Source organism: Falco naumanni, chromosome 10 (genome assembly GCF_017639655.2).
Source record: "Falco naumanni isolate bFalNau1 chromosome 10, bFalNau1.pat, whole genome shotgun sequence".
Taxonomy (NCBI): Eukaryota; Metazoa; Chordata; class Aves; order Falconiformes; family Falconidae; genus Falco; species Falco naumanni.
The window spans coordinates 24,841,336-24,855,653 of record NC_054063.1 but is presented as its reverse complement, the minus strand read 5'-3'; the positions used below and the strand labels follow the sequence as shown (position 1 = coordinate 24,855,653).

General features: G+C 52.5%; 1 protein-coding gene across 2 annotated transcripts in view; it reads right to left on the bottom strand.

Moving 5' to 3' along the window:
- Nucleotides 1-14,318, bottom strand: part of LAMA5 (laminin subunit alpha 5) — a 93,661-nt gene that overhangs the window by 13,805 nt on the left and 65,538 nt on the right. For both annotated transcript variants that reach the window (XM_040609205.1, XM_040609206.1), the window contains exons 24-50: nt 13,483-13,625; nt 13,275-13,381; nt 12,383-12,536; nt 11,892-12,052; nt 11,224-11,332; nt 10,607-10,704; nt 9,868-10,069; nt 9,341-9,467; nt 9,008-9,147; nt 8,141-8,256; nt 7,645-7,856; nt 7,207-7,411; nt 6,857-7,001; nt 6,159-6,299; nt 5,633-5,794; nt 5,341-5,442; nt 5,172-5,255; nt 4,680-4,910; nt 3,995-4,108; nt 3,580-3,707; nt 3,281-3,361; nt 2,625-2,839; nt 1,951-2,051; nt 1,283-1,463; nt 859-1,002; nt 625-776; nt 422-532 (exon numbers count right to left, since the gene is read on the bottom strand). In XM_040609205.1, coding sequence (XP_040465139.1) covers nt 422-532; nt 625-776; nt 859-1,002; nt 1,283-1,463; nt 1,951-2,051; nt 2,625-2,839; nt 3,281-3,361; nt 3,580-3,707; nt 3,995-4,108; nt 4,680-4,910; nt 5,172-5,255; nt 5,341-5,442; nt 5,633-5,794; nt 6,159-6,299; nt 6,857-7,001; nt 7,207-7,411; nt 7,645-7,856; nt 8,141-8,256; nt 9,008-9,147; nt 9,341-9,467; nt 9,868-10,069; nt 10,607-10,704; nt 11,224-11,332; nt 11,892-12,052; nt 12,383-12,536; nt 13,275-13,381; nt 13,483-13,625 — 3,866 coding nt within the window. The remainder of the gene's footprint in view (nt 1-421; nt 533-624; nt 777-858; nt 1,003-1,282; nt 1,464-1,950; nt 2,052-2,624; nt 2,840-3,280; nt 3,362-3,579; nt 3,708-3,994; nt 4,109-4,679; nt 4,911-5,171; nt 5,256-5,340; nt 5,443-5,632; nt 5,795-6,158; nt 6,300-6,856; nt 7,002-7,206; nt 7,412-7,644; nt 7,857-8,140; nt 8,257-9,007; nt 9,148-9,340; nt 9,468-9,867; nt 10,070-10,606; nt 10,705-11,223; nt 11,333-11,891; nt 12,053-12,382; nt 12,537-13,274; nt 13,382-13,482; nt 13,626-14,318) is intronic.

Genomic DNA, 14,318 nt, shown 5'->3' with positions numbered 1-14,318 from the left:
CCTCCAAGGATTATTACAATAAAAAGGGTTGACTCATTTGCTCACGGGGCACAGGCTCTCCCTACTACAGCATGGATAACTCCAGGATAGACCTAGATGTTTATGTTCCTTCCTTGTATGCTCCTTCTATAAATGAATTTTTAACAAATTCATTTTTACTGGTTAAAGTTGGAGCTACCCCAAAAGCAAATAATAAATCAAGAAACAACCATCAATATCACAAGATGTTTAACAGCCCTTCAAGGTACACAGGTAATCCAGTTTGGGCATCTAAGTAAGAGACCCTGACACCCAAGCTTAGTGCTGGCTGGGCAGCAGATCCATCCTACCCGAACTAGGGTCCTCACAGCCTTCAAAGCCCTCATTCTAGGTAAAAGGATGGACTCATGCTCTAGCAAAGGAAGATGGAAAAATTCCCTACTTTGTGCTGCAGCGCGTTCAGGTCCTGTGTGAGGTCCACGTTCTCATCCTCCAGCTCATCAGCCCTTTGCCTGACCTTGTTCATGGCCCTCTGGTACTCACGAAGCTGGTTCTGAAAAAAAAAAACAACCAACCACAAGAGACAAAATCAGGTCAAAGGGCCAGGAAACATGGGCAGAAAGTTATGCCAAACCTTCCACGTACAGCGATAGTGGCCATAGTGCTGTTGAGACCATGGAGGCGAGCCCAGGCAATGGAGCTGGCGTTCAGGTTGACCAGCTGGCTGCGAATGGAGGGGAAGGACATCTCGATGCTCTGCAGATCCTCCAGCAGAAGCAGGACACAGCTGTCGCACACTGCCAGGGGAACAGAGTGGTCAGCACAGGCCCTTTCCTGGGGCTTCCCTCACCTCTTGCCCCAGGACCACAGGATACAGACCTTCACACCTCATGCTGTCTGGGCCGTTTGCCACGGGGATCTCATACTCGTGCACGCAGATGTCGCACTGCTTCCCTGTCAGCCCGTGGGAGCAAGTGCACTCGCCAGTGCGCGGGTCGCAGGAGCCCCCTCTGCACTCACACTCTGCCAAGTTTAATAACAGAGAAATGCCCGTGGCCTTATTTTGTGCTGTTACCACCCAGAGGGAGGGGAAGGAGTGGCTTTATTCCAGCTGTGCAATTACACCTCTGCTTATCTACGTGCCACTGCTTGGGGTTTCCCTGTGCAACTTAGCAACACGCACAGGACCTCAGATAGCAGCCAGTTGTTTTCCACCTTTAATAATTCAACAAGCACGTGTGCCATCAATGCCTTGTCCCACTCCTCCACACGCAGGCCCCAACACCCAGGAAGCAAGACTCACTTGTACAGCCGCTCTCGCTGAAACCCCAGTAGCCCGGGGCACACTGCTGGCAGCGTGAGCCGCTGATGCCGGGCAGGCAGCTGCACTGGCCAGTCTGTGCATGGCAGCTGCTCCCCACAGCACCAACATCGCAGTCACACCTTCGGCAGCCGGAGCATCCCTCAAAGCCATAATATCCCTCCTAGGGAGAAGTAGGACAGTGGGCACTCTGTTCAGCAAGAGGGCACGCATGACTCCCTCCTGGGGCGCACTGAGGTGACATGGGACCTCAGACTGGCTTTCTAGGAGTGTTTTAACCACCACAAAACTCCGATCAACATGGCAATGATGTGGAGCTGCAACAAGGACCCACACACACCACAGCACCGCCCTACAAACCTGCCCCCACCCTGCAATGCCTATGCCGCATGCACACAGGAAAATGGGGTTTATTGCAGTTTCCCAAAGGATACCACATTACTGCTCAGGCTGCAGCTGAATGCTGCTTCCATCGCTGGCTGCCAGATCTTTAATAGGCTTTTGCCATGTATTAGCAGATCATGCAAATCCAGCCTTACCCACCCGGCTGCCAGCACCGCTCTGCTCACAGGCCTGGGAACAACAGAGGGAGCTGTCCCCCATCCCCACGCCAAGGTCGGGCACCATCCCAGGACACAAGTGGCCCTTACCTCGCAGCGGTCGCAGTGCTGGCCTGTCACTCCGGTTTTGCAGAAGCACTGGCCTGTTTGTGGATGGCATGAGTCAGTCCCACAAGGCGAACAGTTGCACTCTACCAGGGAAAAATACACCTAGTTACACATTGAAGAGCCTGCTCAGGCGCTCACAAACCTTATTCCCAACAGGAAATCCTATTTTCCCCCTTATCTATCACAGTCAGAGCAAAGACAGAGCCTCTCTCCTCTTGGATTTGCTTCTCCTGACAACTTAGTCCCATGACACCTGCTCTGGGCAGACTGCCTTTTGTGAGCTGTAATTTGTCTGCTGTTCCTCAGGGGGAGATGAGCAGTGCTGGGAGTGGGCTGCGCAAACCCACATCCCTAGGGAGTGCCAGTACCACTGCTGCAGTAGCTGCCTGGGGCAAGAGTGTTCCAGCCTGGGTGCGGTTTGGCAGCTCGCATTGGGGGGTGGATTGGAGGTTATGGAGTTGTGATGCTGGAGAGCAGGTTTTTGGAACCAACTTTTTTCTTATTATCGCCATTAAAGGATGCCTGTAACGTGTGCAACCAAGCATGTGACTCACTGGGGCAATGTACCGCCTGGCTAAGGCACTAAACACACCCACAGTCAGTCTGTCCATCTTCCCCCCCACCCCACCCCAGCAATTGCTGCCTGGCCCACTCACGTGTGCAGTTCTTGGCTGCCACTGCGTCCCCATAGTAGCCAGGGGCACAGACCTCACACCGTGCACCAGCGGTGTGGTGCATGCACCCCGTGCAGGCGCCTGTCAGGGAGTCGCAGCTGCTGAACAGCATGTTAGGATCGGTATTCCCGCTGCAGTCACAGGGCTGGCATGAGCTGCCGATCACCAAGGGATTGCCATAGTATCCTGGGGCACAACTGGAGAAATACAGCAAGTTAAAACAGTCAGGGCATCAGGAGATCCCCACAGCTCACGCTTGCACCATGCTTGAGTTGTACAATTATAACAGTGCGAGCATCCAACACTTGTAATGGCTGCAGCCTTGAGGGATCTCAAAGCACTTTCTGTTTTGCCTCACAATACCACAGAAAGGTGCCTTTATCACAGACTGCAAGTCAAGGCAAAGCACAGCTAAGTAATACACCCATGGTAACAGTATTCCAGCAGCGGAGACAGCAATAGGGCATGTGCAAGCTGAAAAGGATCGAAAGAAATGCTGCCAGAAAAAAGCACGCTGGGGGCAGACTCAACCGTTTCCTCTGCAGCCTTTACTAGGACAATTTATCTTCTGCCACAGCAGTGGCTGCATGGGATTAGTGTGTCTGAGGCCCCAGAAACACGTGTGCCATCACCCTTACCGCTCACAGTTGGGTCCAGTGTAGCCAGGTTTGCAGAGGCACTGCATGTTGGAGCCCTTGTGAACACAACCGACAGCAAAACTGAAACGGTAAAAGGTAAACAGGAAGGTGTAGTTACCCCTGATGTGGTCCCAGGGGAGCTGATCACTCAGTGTGGGCTGCTGGGACCTTGGATAAGAGGCCATGGACATAGTTTGGGGCCACAGACAAGGCTGGCGTTGGGATACCTGCCAGTGCCCCGATGTGGCACAGCATGGTTCCCAGTGGTTAAACAGGCCATCCCATCCGAGGGTGCTTACTTGTTGGAGGCAACTGACAGAGGGCATGGACATCCAACACACTGCAGGGGTTCTTCAGCAGAGTGGCTGCCCATGTAGCCATCCTTGCATCGCTCACAGTGGTCTCCTTCTGTGTTGTGCTGGCAGTTCTGCAGGGGAAAAGGCAGGCTGTGGGCTCAGCACTGACAGCAAGAAATGGTGGGTTCCACAAAGAATTCCCCACCACCTATCGGGACGCATCGACCCTTCCTCTTTCCCAGAACTGTCTCGCACCCTAAGCCAACCCTGACCAGGACCACCTCTGAAACAGCACATGCAGCTAATGCTCCAATTCAGGCACAGTCCTTCCAGCTCATGTAGTATGTGAAGAGCTTCTTAATCACGTGCTACAGACCTTATAACTCCAAAATATCATGCTGCTTTGCTATTTACTTACAAGGCATATCCCAGAGCCTGGCAGGCACTGATCTGAGTGGCCATTGCAATGACATGGGATGCATTTTCCCAGAAAGAGCCCCTTGGTGTCCCTGTAGTAACCGGGAGCACATTCCTGAGGAAGGAGAAAAAGATGAAGATCTGAAAAATAGCCCGATACATTCAGACAAAGCACAGAAACTAACTTAGTTCCCATGACAGAATTCCCACAGGGTTGAACTGATGAAGAAGAGATTAAAAGCAACAATGAAGACTTTCCAGTGCAGCTTTCCTGCTCCTCATCACTGGAAGATAATTGGCCAGGCAGAGGGATGTATTTCAAGGTACTGCATGCACGTAATTTTGGTCTGCAACACCTGAACAATTTCCCCATCATGTCTCTTCCAAGACAGCAGATAGAGCCAGTGCACCTCTCCCAGGTGCATTGTGTTGTGGTGGAAGGGGAGCTGGAAGTGGGCTGTCACCGTGCAGCCTGGGAGATGTTCCTCCTGCACAATCCTGAGCTCTAATTTCAACTGAAGCCCGCAGGGGTCAGCTTGGAAACTGGCACTCTGGCACCACTGCTTTGCACAAACATCCAAACCCCGTGGCTGCCACCCACACCAAGCACGAGATGTTGCCAAGACCCAAAACATGACTGTTTGATGCCCCTCTGCCTGGAGCAGCACGTCTGCTTTCACCCTTACCTGGCAGGAGTCCCCCTGGTAGTTAGCAGGGCAAAAGCACAGCTCCACATTGCTGGCCCGGATGCCCGTAGCCGTATCTGTTGTCATCTCCAGAACCACGCGGCGCAGGGACACGGATGAAGACAGCTGGGAGAAGAGTGCCCGGATCTGCAGTTGTTCCAGGTTTGCCAGCACCATCATGAGCTCTTCTCTAGACACAGGGTTGTGCGTCTCTGTGTGCCTGAAGTTACTCTAGTGGGAGAAAACCTGACATTACTGGCAGGAAGCACAAGCACCTGTACATCCAGCCCAGCCTTCACAACCCTGCTGCTGGGATGCTTCCCCTTTGCACAAGTGAAACAGCCCTGGCTCTTCACAGCCAGTTCTGCTGCAATAAACAGCACCTAAAATACTGAGCTCAAAGCAATTATCCCTTCTGCCTACGTGCTAGTCTTGTCCTTTTAGTAGCATCTGAGCACTGCACTTGGTACACACTTGTGTGTGCAAACTCACCTCCACCAGCTGCAGCTGGCCTTCATGTACCTCCCCTGGGGATGGGTAGGTGCCTTCCAAAAACATGATGCTCATCTGATTTCCCTGGGAAAAGCAAGGAAGGTGTCGGTCACTGCCTCATCCTGCTCATGTGTTAGCAGGGGGCACCAGGGGATTCCTTAGGCTGCACCTTCAGGATCACATCTGGGCGGGACTCCATGGGAATGAACACGTCACCCCTCCGTGGGTCGGAGTGCAGCTCATAGCGCAGGTGCCCACCATAGGAGGAAACCTAAGGGAGAGGCAAATTACATATGTCGCTGCAAGTCCACACCACTGAGATAAGCCAGAGCTGAGCGTGTTCAACTGCAGTGCGAGCAATGCCTGCACATCGTGCTCGCATGTCAGGCATGCTGCTGGCATACATTTTGGTGGGTCAGGGATGTGCATGACTGCTTGTCCAGCTGCTACCGGGCTCTTACCTGGTCTCCAAGGTAGGAGCTGGGTGCAACCCAGTAGAGCTCCTGGTAGGCATCTGGGAGGTTCTTGAGATCAGCATGGAGGAGCTGATCCTGCAGGCTCAGAGTCGTTGGCACTTCCTGGCGGTCAGTGCTCAACAAAAGCCACCCATTCATGTCAACAAACTGTGGGAGAAGAGCAACCGTAGAGCTTCCAGTGAAGCTACAGAAGAGCAAGTCCCAGAGCAGCAGAAAGGATGGTAACAGGCTCACGACCTCACACTCATCCTGATGAAGCCACTGGAAAACTGAGCACCACCCCTGCCTCCCACCTGGCACAGTCCCCCCATGCCAAGACTTTCCACCCCAGAGATCAGGAAAAGGGGCTGGAAGTGGGAGATGGGCACAAGGAGACAAAGATAACCCTCCTCACAGTGTATCTTCCAGAGGGGTAGGATTAATGCCGGATGGAGACCCAAGGGCAGCAGGGAGCCAGGTGGATGGGAACACAAATAAACTGCAGGCTCTGGTGGCCCCTGGCCCCTCTCACCTCAGCTCGGTGCTTCTCAGCACTGCGGCAGCGATCAGTCGCACCAAAGCAGAAACACTTGGTGCAGCCCTTGGGGTTGCTGGCATCCAAAGAAAATGTCCCCAGGCGGCACTGGTCACACCTCGGGCCCTCCACATTTTCCTGGAAGACAAGCAAAGCTCAACGGTGTCAGCAGCTTCCTATGAGGCCTTAGTGGAGGACAGAGACAGCTGTCCGACTGATCAAAGCACAATGATGTGATGCTGAAAGATGACTAAGCAGTCCTTGAACAGGTTTGCATGCACAGCACCCATCAAACATTAAATTCACCTGGAGAAAGCACTTGTGAGCCCTGCAAAGGGGATGGAGCAGGCAGCTCAGCAGAAGTTTGTGTTACTGTGCTCTCGTGCAGGAGCAGAAGGAGTCAACAAGGCTGGCAGCTTTACCTGCAATGGGCTCTGACACGGGGCTGGACTCAGACTGCCCATCTCCCCGGTGACAGCCCAGAGTAAGCCTTCATGTCCAGGAAAGATGGGGAGAAGGAGTCTTTCAGGGTGCTCTGAACCCCCCACCACATGGGGCAGGCTGGCTGCTGCCCAGGCACACAGGCACTCTCCTTTTCCAGCCCTGCTCCCTCCCAGCACACCAGACACCCACAGCCAGAGCAGGAGAGTTGAGCCAAGGAGAAACACACCACGTGAAGGCATCAAAGGACTGACCTTGCAGTGACACTGTCCTGTGACCGGGTCACACACACTTGCTTCGGTGCCAGCCTGGTGACAGTCACACCGCCGGCAGTTAGGGTAGTGGTAGTAGCCAGGGGCACAGAGGTCACACTGTCGCCCGATGATATTGGGCTTGCACCTGTGGGACACAAGAGCTGCAGCTTTAGAAACCTCAGAGCTGCTGGGCTTTCAGAGCTTCACCCACGCTGGCACTGACACAATGACAACGAGGATTTCCCCATCCTGCATGTTTCCTCCCTGCAGCCTGCTGACATGTCCCCTCACTCCAGCAGGGACCAGGGATGCTGTCAGATGTGCCCAGTGCCAGGACAGGGCTCCCTCACCTGCACTGCCCGCTGTCCACATCGCAACCTGGCTCCGTCAGCTCCTGCACGCCGGGCCGAGAGCAATTGCAGTCCTCGCAGCCGATGAGGGGGTGGCAGCCGAAGGTCTGGGGCTCGCAGACAACACACTCTGGCTTCAGGGTGTGCGGAGGGCAGATGCACTGCCCTGTCACTTCGTCGCAGAGACGTGTCCCACAGTCACAGGCTGGAAGGGGCAGAAAAGGGACTGTGTTTTGGGGAGCAAGACCCAGGCAGCCCAAGGAGAGCACAAGGCAACAGATGCAGAGCTCAACTGCTCTGCAGGCAGCCGGGCTGTTTTCATGCAAGCAGAGCCATTACAGGGCTGGAAAATGCAACCATTTCCCAAGCCAGCCTCAGCCCTGTAGGAGGCAAACCAGCAAGTGCTGGGAATGCGGAGCGGGAGATGGGACAACTCACGCCTACAGTTAGGGAAGCCCCAGTAGCCAGTGGCACAGCGGGAGCACTCTCGCCCGATGACGTTGGACTTGCAGGGACACTGCCCGCCGAAGGGCTCACACTGGCTGCTCCTTGCGCCTGCCTCATGGCATCGGCACGGCTGTGCCCCGTTGTTGTAGAAGAGGGAGAGGGAGATGGCAGAGTCACGGCAGAACCTTGACGATGTGCTGGGGCTGCAGGGGAAGGCAGGAGGAGTCACTGTGCTGTAAACCCCCCCCCAGCCTCCCCCCCACCCCAAAATCCAGCAGGATATCCTGCAGCAATGGGTACTGAGTTAGTGGGAGGGATTACCCCAAGATGCTGAGATCCCCCAAATACACACAGGCTTGGTCATTAGATAAGGAAAGCCTTAATCAGATCCCTCCCCTGCCATACATGAAAGGAATGGGGTTTTTGCTCCCTGAGGAGTGTGCAGCCCATGGACAGCAAAGCAGCCACCCAAAGCCAAGTGTCTCACTTGATGTAGAAGCTGTTGATGCCACAGCTGCTGATGAAATCATAGGATTTGTCCAGGGGTTCCTCCTGCAGGTACTGAGAACTATAGCTGTCCTCAGGCACCACAAGGATGTAATCCTGCAAAGCAAGGACAAGATGGGTGAGCCAAGCTCTTTAGCTAAGCCAGATGCAGTTCAAACTAGCTCTCTCAGAAGTCCAAATGCACCCTTCACTTCTCATCAGCTCATCACTTGCTGGGACAGAACATGACACACGAAGTACCCAAGTACTGGACAGACCAGGGGTCACCTCTCTATTGGGAGCAGCCCACACTCACTGGAGTTAAAAAAGGCAGAATACCCCGAAAGGGCAGCATTGGCTGTGTTTCAGCAGAGAGGCAGGCAGCCACTGTCTTAAACTTCTAGACATGAAGGCACCTGGGTTCCAGTTCTGTCTTTCAGCCATTTATCCAAATTTTGGTCAATGTGCTAGTCCCGTTGCCTGAGGATAACAAGTGCTTCCTGCTCCCATGATAAGACCTGCCTGGACAAACAATGCAATGCAGGTGCAAAATATTGCTGGGGCAGGAATAAGGTTTATTCTGGATTATCACAAGCTACGTACGCAAAGCAACAGCTTCAATTTCTGCCTTGTTTTGGTATCAAAATCACACAGTGAAGGATAACTGTCATATACAGATGCTGTCTATGAATTCTGCCCTCAGTTCTATACCACTGAGGTTAGAGATTGCAACTTTCTCGGGTAGTTCAGAAACTCAAAATTGGGAAACTTTCCTGCAATCACACAGTGACAAAAATCCAAGGACAAGCTCCACCCCTGCTGGAGCCTGGTCTAGCATGCCCTGGGAGCTTCCTGGAGAGAGGCTCACCAGCCACAGCTGCTTGCCCTCTGGCACTCGAACAACCACAGTCAGATCGTTATCAGTAATATCCAGGATAATCTGGTCTTCAGAAAGTACCAGGCTCCGGCATCCATAGCCATGTGGGCAGAAATTAGCATTGGTCTGACCTGAAAAGACAACAAATGTATTGGTCCCACATTTGCCTTGCAGTCCCCATTACACCCTCCCAATTTGGAAGAGAGGAGTCGGTCTCGCTTCATCATTGCGATCCTTGCAGAACCTGCGGTTATCCTCCGGTATGAAACACTTCCCAGGGCTTCTGCCAGCCAATAACTTCCCCCAGATCCACACTCTTCTCACCTTGCCAGATGCGCCCACCGTTGATTAACACTTCCACAGGGAAGGTGGGATGGTTGGGCTGGTAGTAGTGTAGGACGAAAGCATAGCGTCCCAGTGTCTGGATCCGGCTGTTAAACACAACAGCAGCCTGGCCCAAAACAGAAGAACAAAGAGACAAAACCCGACATCTGACACCTGTACTCACAGCTGGGGTATTTTTTTCTTATTGCACAAATTTTTACTCTTACTGCATGACTGTCGCGTCTTGAGACTTTTGGCAAATCAACCCCCAGTGCCTCAACACTCCCCCCTCTAACTTTGCAGGTGCCACCTGCAAAGCTTTTCTGGAGAACCAAGCAGGGTTAGATGGAGCTAAGACAGGAGAGTCCTCAGGAACAAGTTTAAAGTCCAGATTAAATTCTGAAAATGCCAATTGCTAAATTGCTAATTGCTGAAACTACTCAATAGAGAAGGAAAACTTCTCCCTGCCCCAGGTGTCCAGTGTCACAGCACCAGCAAACTGTCCCAACCCACACCCATGCCGCTACCTGTGGTGGTTGCAGGAGGATGAGCTCTGCAGTGGGGTCCATTGCCGTGGGAGGCCGAGGCGCAGGCTCTACTGGGACCCCAGCTGAGGCCACATGAACAGCCTGAGCCAGGGGGACATCAGGGGCAATGGGCAGAGCCTGAGCCCCCTCCAAAATGATTGACTGAGAAAGCTTCAGGAACCTTGAGGGAACACAGGAGCTGCTGCAAAACAAGGACAAAACAGGATGTAAGACCTCCAAGGACAGAGAGATACTATAGAGTCCTGGCAGGAGAAGCACGCCCTGCAACACCTAGCAGATTACAAAGTGTGCCTGTCAAGGGAGAGCTTTCTACCGGGACCCCTGTGGCTCTCAGATCTGGGCTCAGGAGGAACAGGAACATTGTGCAGGCTAATTCCTGTGCAAATATTTATCCAAAGCAGCATCAAAAATTGGGATACAGCAAACGTCTCTCACTGTGTGCGAGCAAGCACAGGAAAGCCTATTATTCAGGATGACACTTGGACTGCCACAGGAGGCAGTGGGGTGTTCAGATAAAGGACCAGCAGCCTGACTTCCAGTCCTTACTCCATTGCTGCCTGCACGGTGGACACAGGCAAGGCACTTCACCTCAGCCAGAGATTTCTTTCTACTGTGTCAAGAACTCAAAACGCTCCAAACCTGTGGGAAGGGGGGGAAACAACTGCTTTTGGAAACAGCGACATCCATGCTAAAACCCTGAGGGACCCAAGATATTTACCTGTTGGATGAGAACATGCCATGGACGCTGATGCAATGCACCCTTGGCTCTATGAACTCCATGGTGAACTGTGCAGCGGGTATGAGGTACACTTTGTGCTGCCATATGTGAAAGAGAGACGCTTGGTTACATGACAACCTCTGCCACTGGGAGCCTGCAGCTGTTTCTGTGCCTACCAGCAATCAGGCTGACCACACAAAATACCTCCTTATCAGACACTTCAGCTAATGCATGGCAGGTCAACGCCTCTCTTTACTGCCCCTTCTTCCTTGGCACAAGCCCTAAGGCATTTAGGAGCTCCACATAGTTATGGGATTCTTCTGTCTTTGGCTAAGCAACTGTGAATGCCTTCAAGGTAAAACAGGAAGAGGCACTGCCACACTGCTGCAGAGCTCCCTCTGCAAAGAGCAACTTCTCACTGTGTCCCAAATCCCAGTCCCATGTTCTACTTCAAAACACACCACTGAACACATTCTCCACCCTGGACTGCTCATGACATCGACTAAGTTCTAACATGTAGTCCAAAGAAATTAGAAAACCCCTCTGCAGTCTAGGCACCACTCCAGCCTCTCCTCCTTGCAACCAGCCAGCAGAGCTGCCCTTGTGGGGAGCCTTACCAGGAAGAAGTCAGCCAGATCAGAGGTGAAGCGAATAGTGGCCTCTGAGGTAAGTTCAAAAACTGCCATACGGCTCTGGGAATCCACAGCAATCCCTCGACAAAGGAAACTGTAAGAGAAACACAGATTTTGAAGCCAGCCTTGAGTAAGGTCATGACCCATTTCTTGTCTTGCCGGCTATATGTCCTGAAGGTATTTACACAAAGTCCCTGTAAATCTTTTCACGTCTTTTCTGGCAAGTCAGAAGAGTTAAGTTTCCCAAGGACACCCCAGACACTTGTTTCCTATTGCAAAGGTTGCAGTTTGAAGTTGGACACTTCTACAGCACAGGACAGGGTCTGACTTGCACCAACAGCTCCAAATAAACCTGCCTGTAGGCCATTCCCTCCATCAAGGCCCCTACCAATGTAGCTAGCAGCAAATGGAAGCAACAGATTATCTCCTGGCAGAGGCATTGGAGCACTATGCTGGCACAGGTACATATTTCCCAGGGATGGCCAGTCACTAAAATCCGTGTCCAGCTAGAAGGAGTTTGGATATACACAGCCTAGATGTACAACACTAGGGCATTGCTTTGTTCATGTGATAAAGCAGAAGAAGCTCAAGTAGGGGCAGCCTGTCTTTGCCATGTCAGAGGAGGACCGAACCCTTTCTCCATCTCACCATACCTGTAGACACAGGGGTAGAAGATGAACGTGCCCTGCTGCATGGCTAAGTGCGGTGAGGTCACAGCAATGCCCACCATCTGCAAAGCATTGGTATTGGCGTACTCCACCACCAGCACGTATTTCCCAGGCTGAGCGATAGGCAGGGACAGCTGGACTTCCACCTGGAGGACAGAGAGGTGACTGAGTGAGGGTCTCCGGTCCCACTCCATGAAGTGAGCAAGTGCAGGATGCCCGCGTTACAAACCAGCCTCGTCTGCAGCTGAGGGGACAATGCAACAACTCTTACCACACCCTTGCAAACCCTTTGCATCTGCCTTGAACAATAGGGCATGCAAGCACACAGCTGCAAGGCTCAGGGGCAACAGTGGGGTGTTCACGGGTCAAAGCCCTCCTGGTAACCTGCCCGGGTGCATCTAAAGCACCAGATGGTGGGAGCAGAGGGATGAGTGCTGCAGTGCCCATGCGAGGGATGAAACAGAAGTGCCACTCACATCACTACCGCTGCATGTTGCCATCCGGGGATGGGAGGGGGTGAGCTGCTCTGTGGGACACAATCTGGGTAACCGGTTGTCCAGCCTGCACACCGCATCCACCCCTGACACAGCAGGGAAGCTGTCCACAGACAGGTACTTATACAAGAGGCAGCTAAAAACATTAAGAAAATAATTGCAAAGTACAGTTGTTACATCACAATTTTAAGAGTCAAAAGCACCCAAGCAGCTTGATCCCAGCAAGATTTGCAAAAGGCTTTGGTTTAACATGAGGGCTCCACTGCCCAAAGGAGCATCTCTGGTTAGTGTGGAACAATGAGTTCAATGAGAATAATATTATAGGACCAGTGAGGGCAGTAACAACAAAAAGCTTCTCCTCTTGCAGTGTGCTTTATGCTGGGGACCACTGCTACAGTGGAGGGGACAACTGGTGCCCAGAACCCAACCAGCCTTCTTGCCGACATGGACAGAGAGGTCCTGCACAGAGCAAACAGATGCAGAGATGCTCTAAGCACTAGCAGACTCCACCCATCCATTTTAAATAGTCCAGAAAGACCTAACTCATTGTAGCCATTTTCCAGAGCTCTTGATTGACATACAGTTCCCACCTGGCACTGGGAACCCAGCCTAGCAGAGGAGAGCGCTATGGTCTTACTGGGTGAGTTGGTCCTCCAGAGTCCTTGAGAACACACAGACTGCCTGTGCCATGGATGAGGAGATCTATGTGTTAGCCTTCCAGGTTTGGCAAGCTTTATGAATGACAGCAAAGTGCTCCACCAAACAGTTTACTGCATCCAGACCCTCACAGCGTGTGGACTGTAAATATTTTTTAACCCCAGGCCAAGCAGAGCTGAGTAGGTCCCACACAGCATGAAGACATGGAGATCCTTACTTCTGGGTGGCTTGTTCAGGGGCTGGCTGGTAGGTACATGGCTCTGTAACCTTTAGCTGCAGTATTGGTGCTTCATAGTATGAGCTGGGCAGCAAAACCAGATAGTCCTAGGAGGAGAGACAGGAGAGTTGGTTACGTTTGGGACACTTGCCCCCAAGGAGTTGCTGAAGCCCCCTGTGGTGTATGGAGCACAGGGGCTGGTCCTTACCAGCAGCACACCCTCTGCTTCAACAACCAGAGACCAGGTGTTGGGGTTGAGTACGAAGGGCTCCCCAAAGCTGTTCTGGGGGACGGTGACGAAGGCTGGCTCCGTGCTAGGAGCAAAGACAATCTGCTTGGTCTGCTCTGTACCTGGAGCGGGAGGGATGAGAGGCTGTGAAAGGACTGGGACGGAAAACCTGGGGCTGCAAATTGGAGGCTACACTCAGGGAAGCAGCTCTGCAGTGCGCTGGGAAGTCCCGGGCTTCTGCTTTCTCAGCGCTGCCATGGGAGAGGCACCGCAATCCCACAGTGTCCTGTAACAGAGACATCCACTCTGAATCTGCTCAGTAGCTTAATGGGAGAAAAAAGAAAAATCACTGCAAACCTTAATGCTAATCCACAGCTCTCACAGTGTGCTCTGCATCCCTAGCCTGCAAAGCATGGAGTATTGCATGCCAAGGAGCGTTTTGGCAGCTAGAGAAGGAAAGAATTAATCTGTGAAGAATTTATTCTGAGACAGACAAAAAGAATTGCCCAGTTATGTTCTTCCTTAGGGATATTCTGACCCCAGCTCCACAGGTGAGATACCTGTCTCCTGGCAAATTCTCAGATCCCCAAGCTGTGCTCCTGCCTTTCTTGCCAGCCACAGATTCTGCACCCAAGATTTAGACATTAATTTTAACTGACAGGACAGAACAGGTTTAAGGCCTGATCCTGCTGCTGTTGAACGTTTCCTTGGCTCAGCTGACACAGTTCCATAACCTTTGAATTCATTAACTTTAGATGCAAGAATGATACAGCACCTAGAAGCAGACTGTCTGCCTGTCTAGCAGTCTCAGGAGT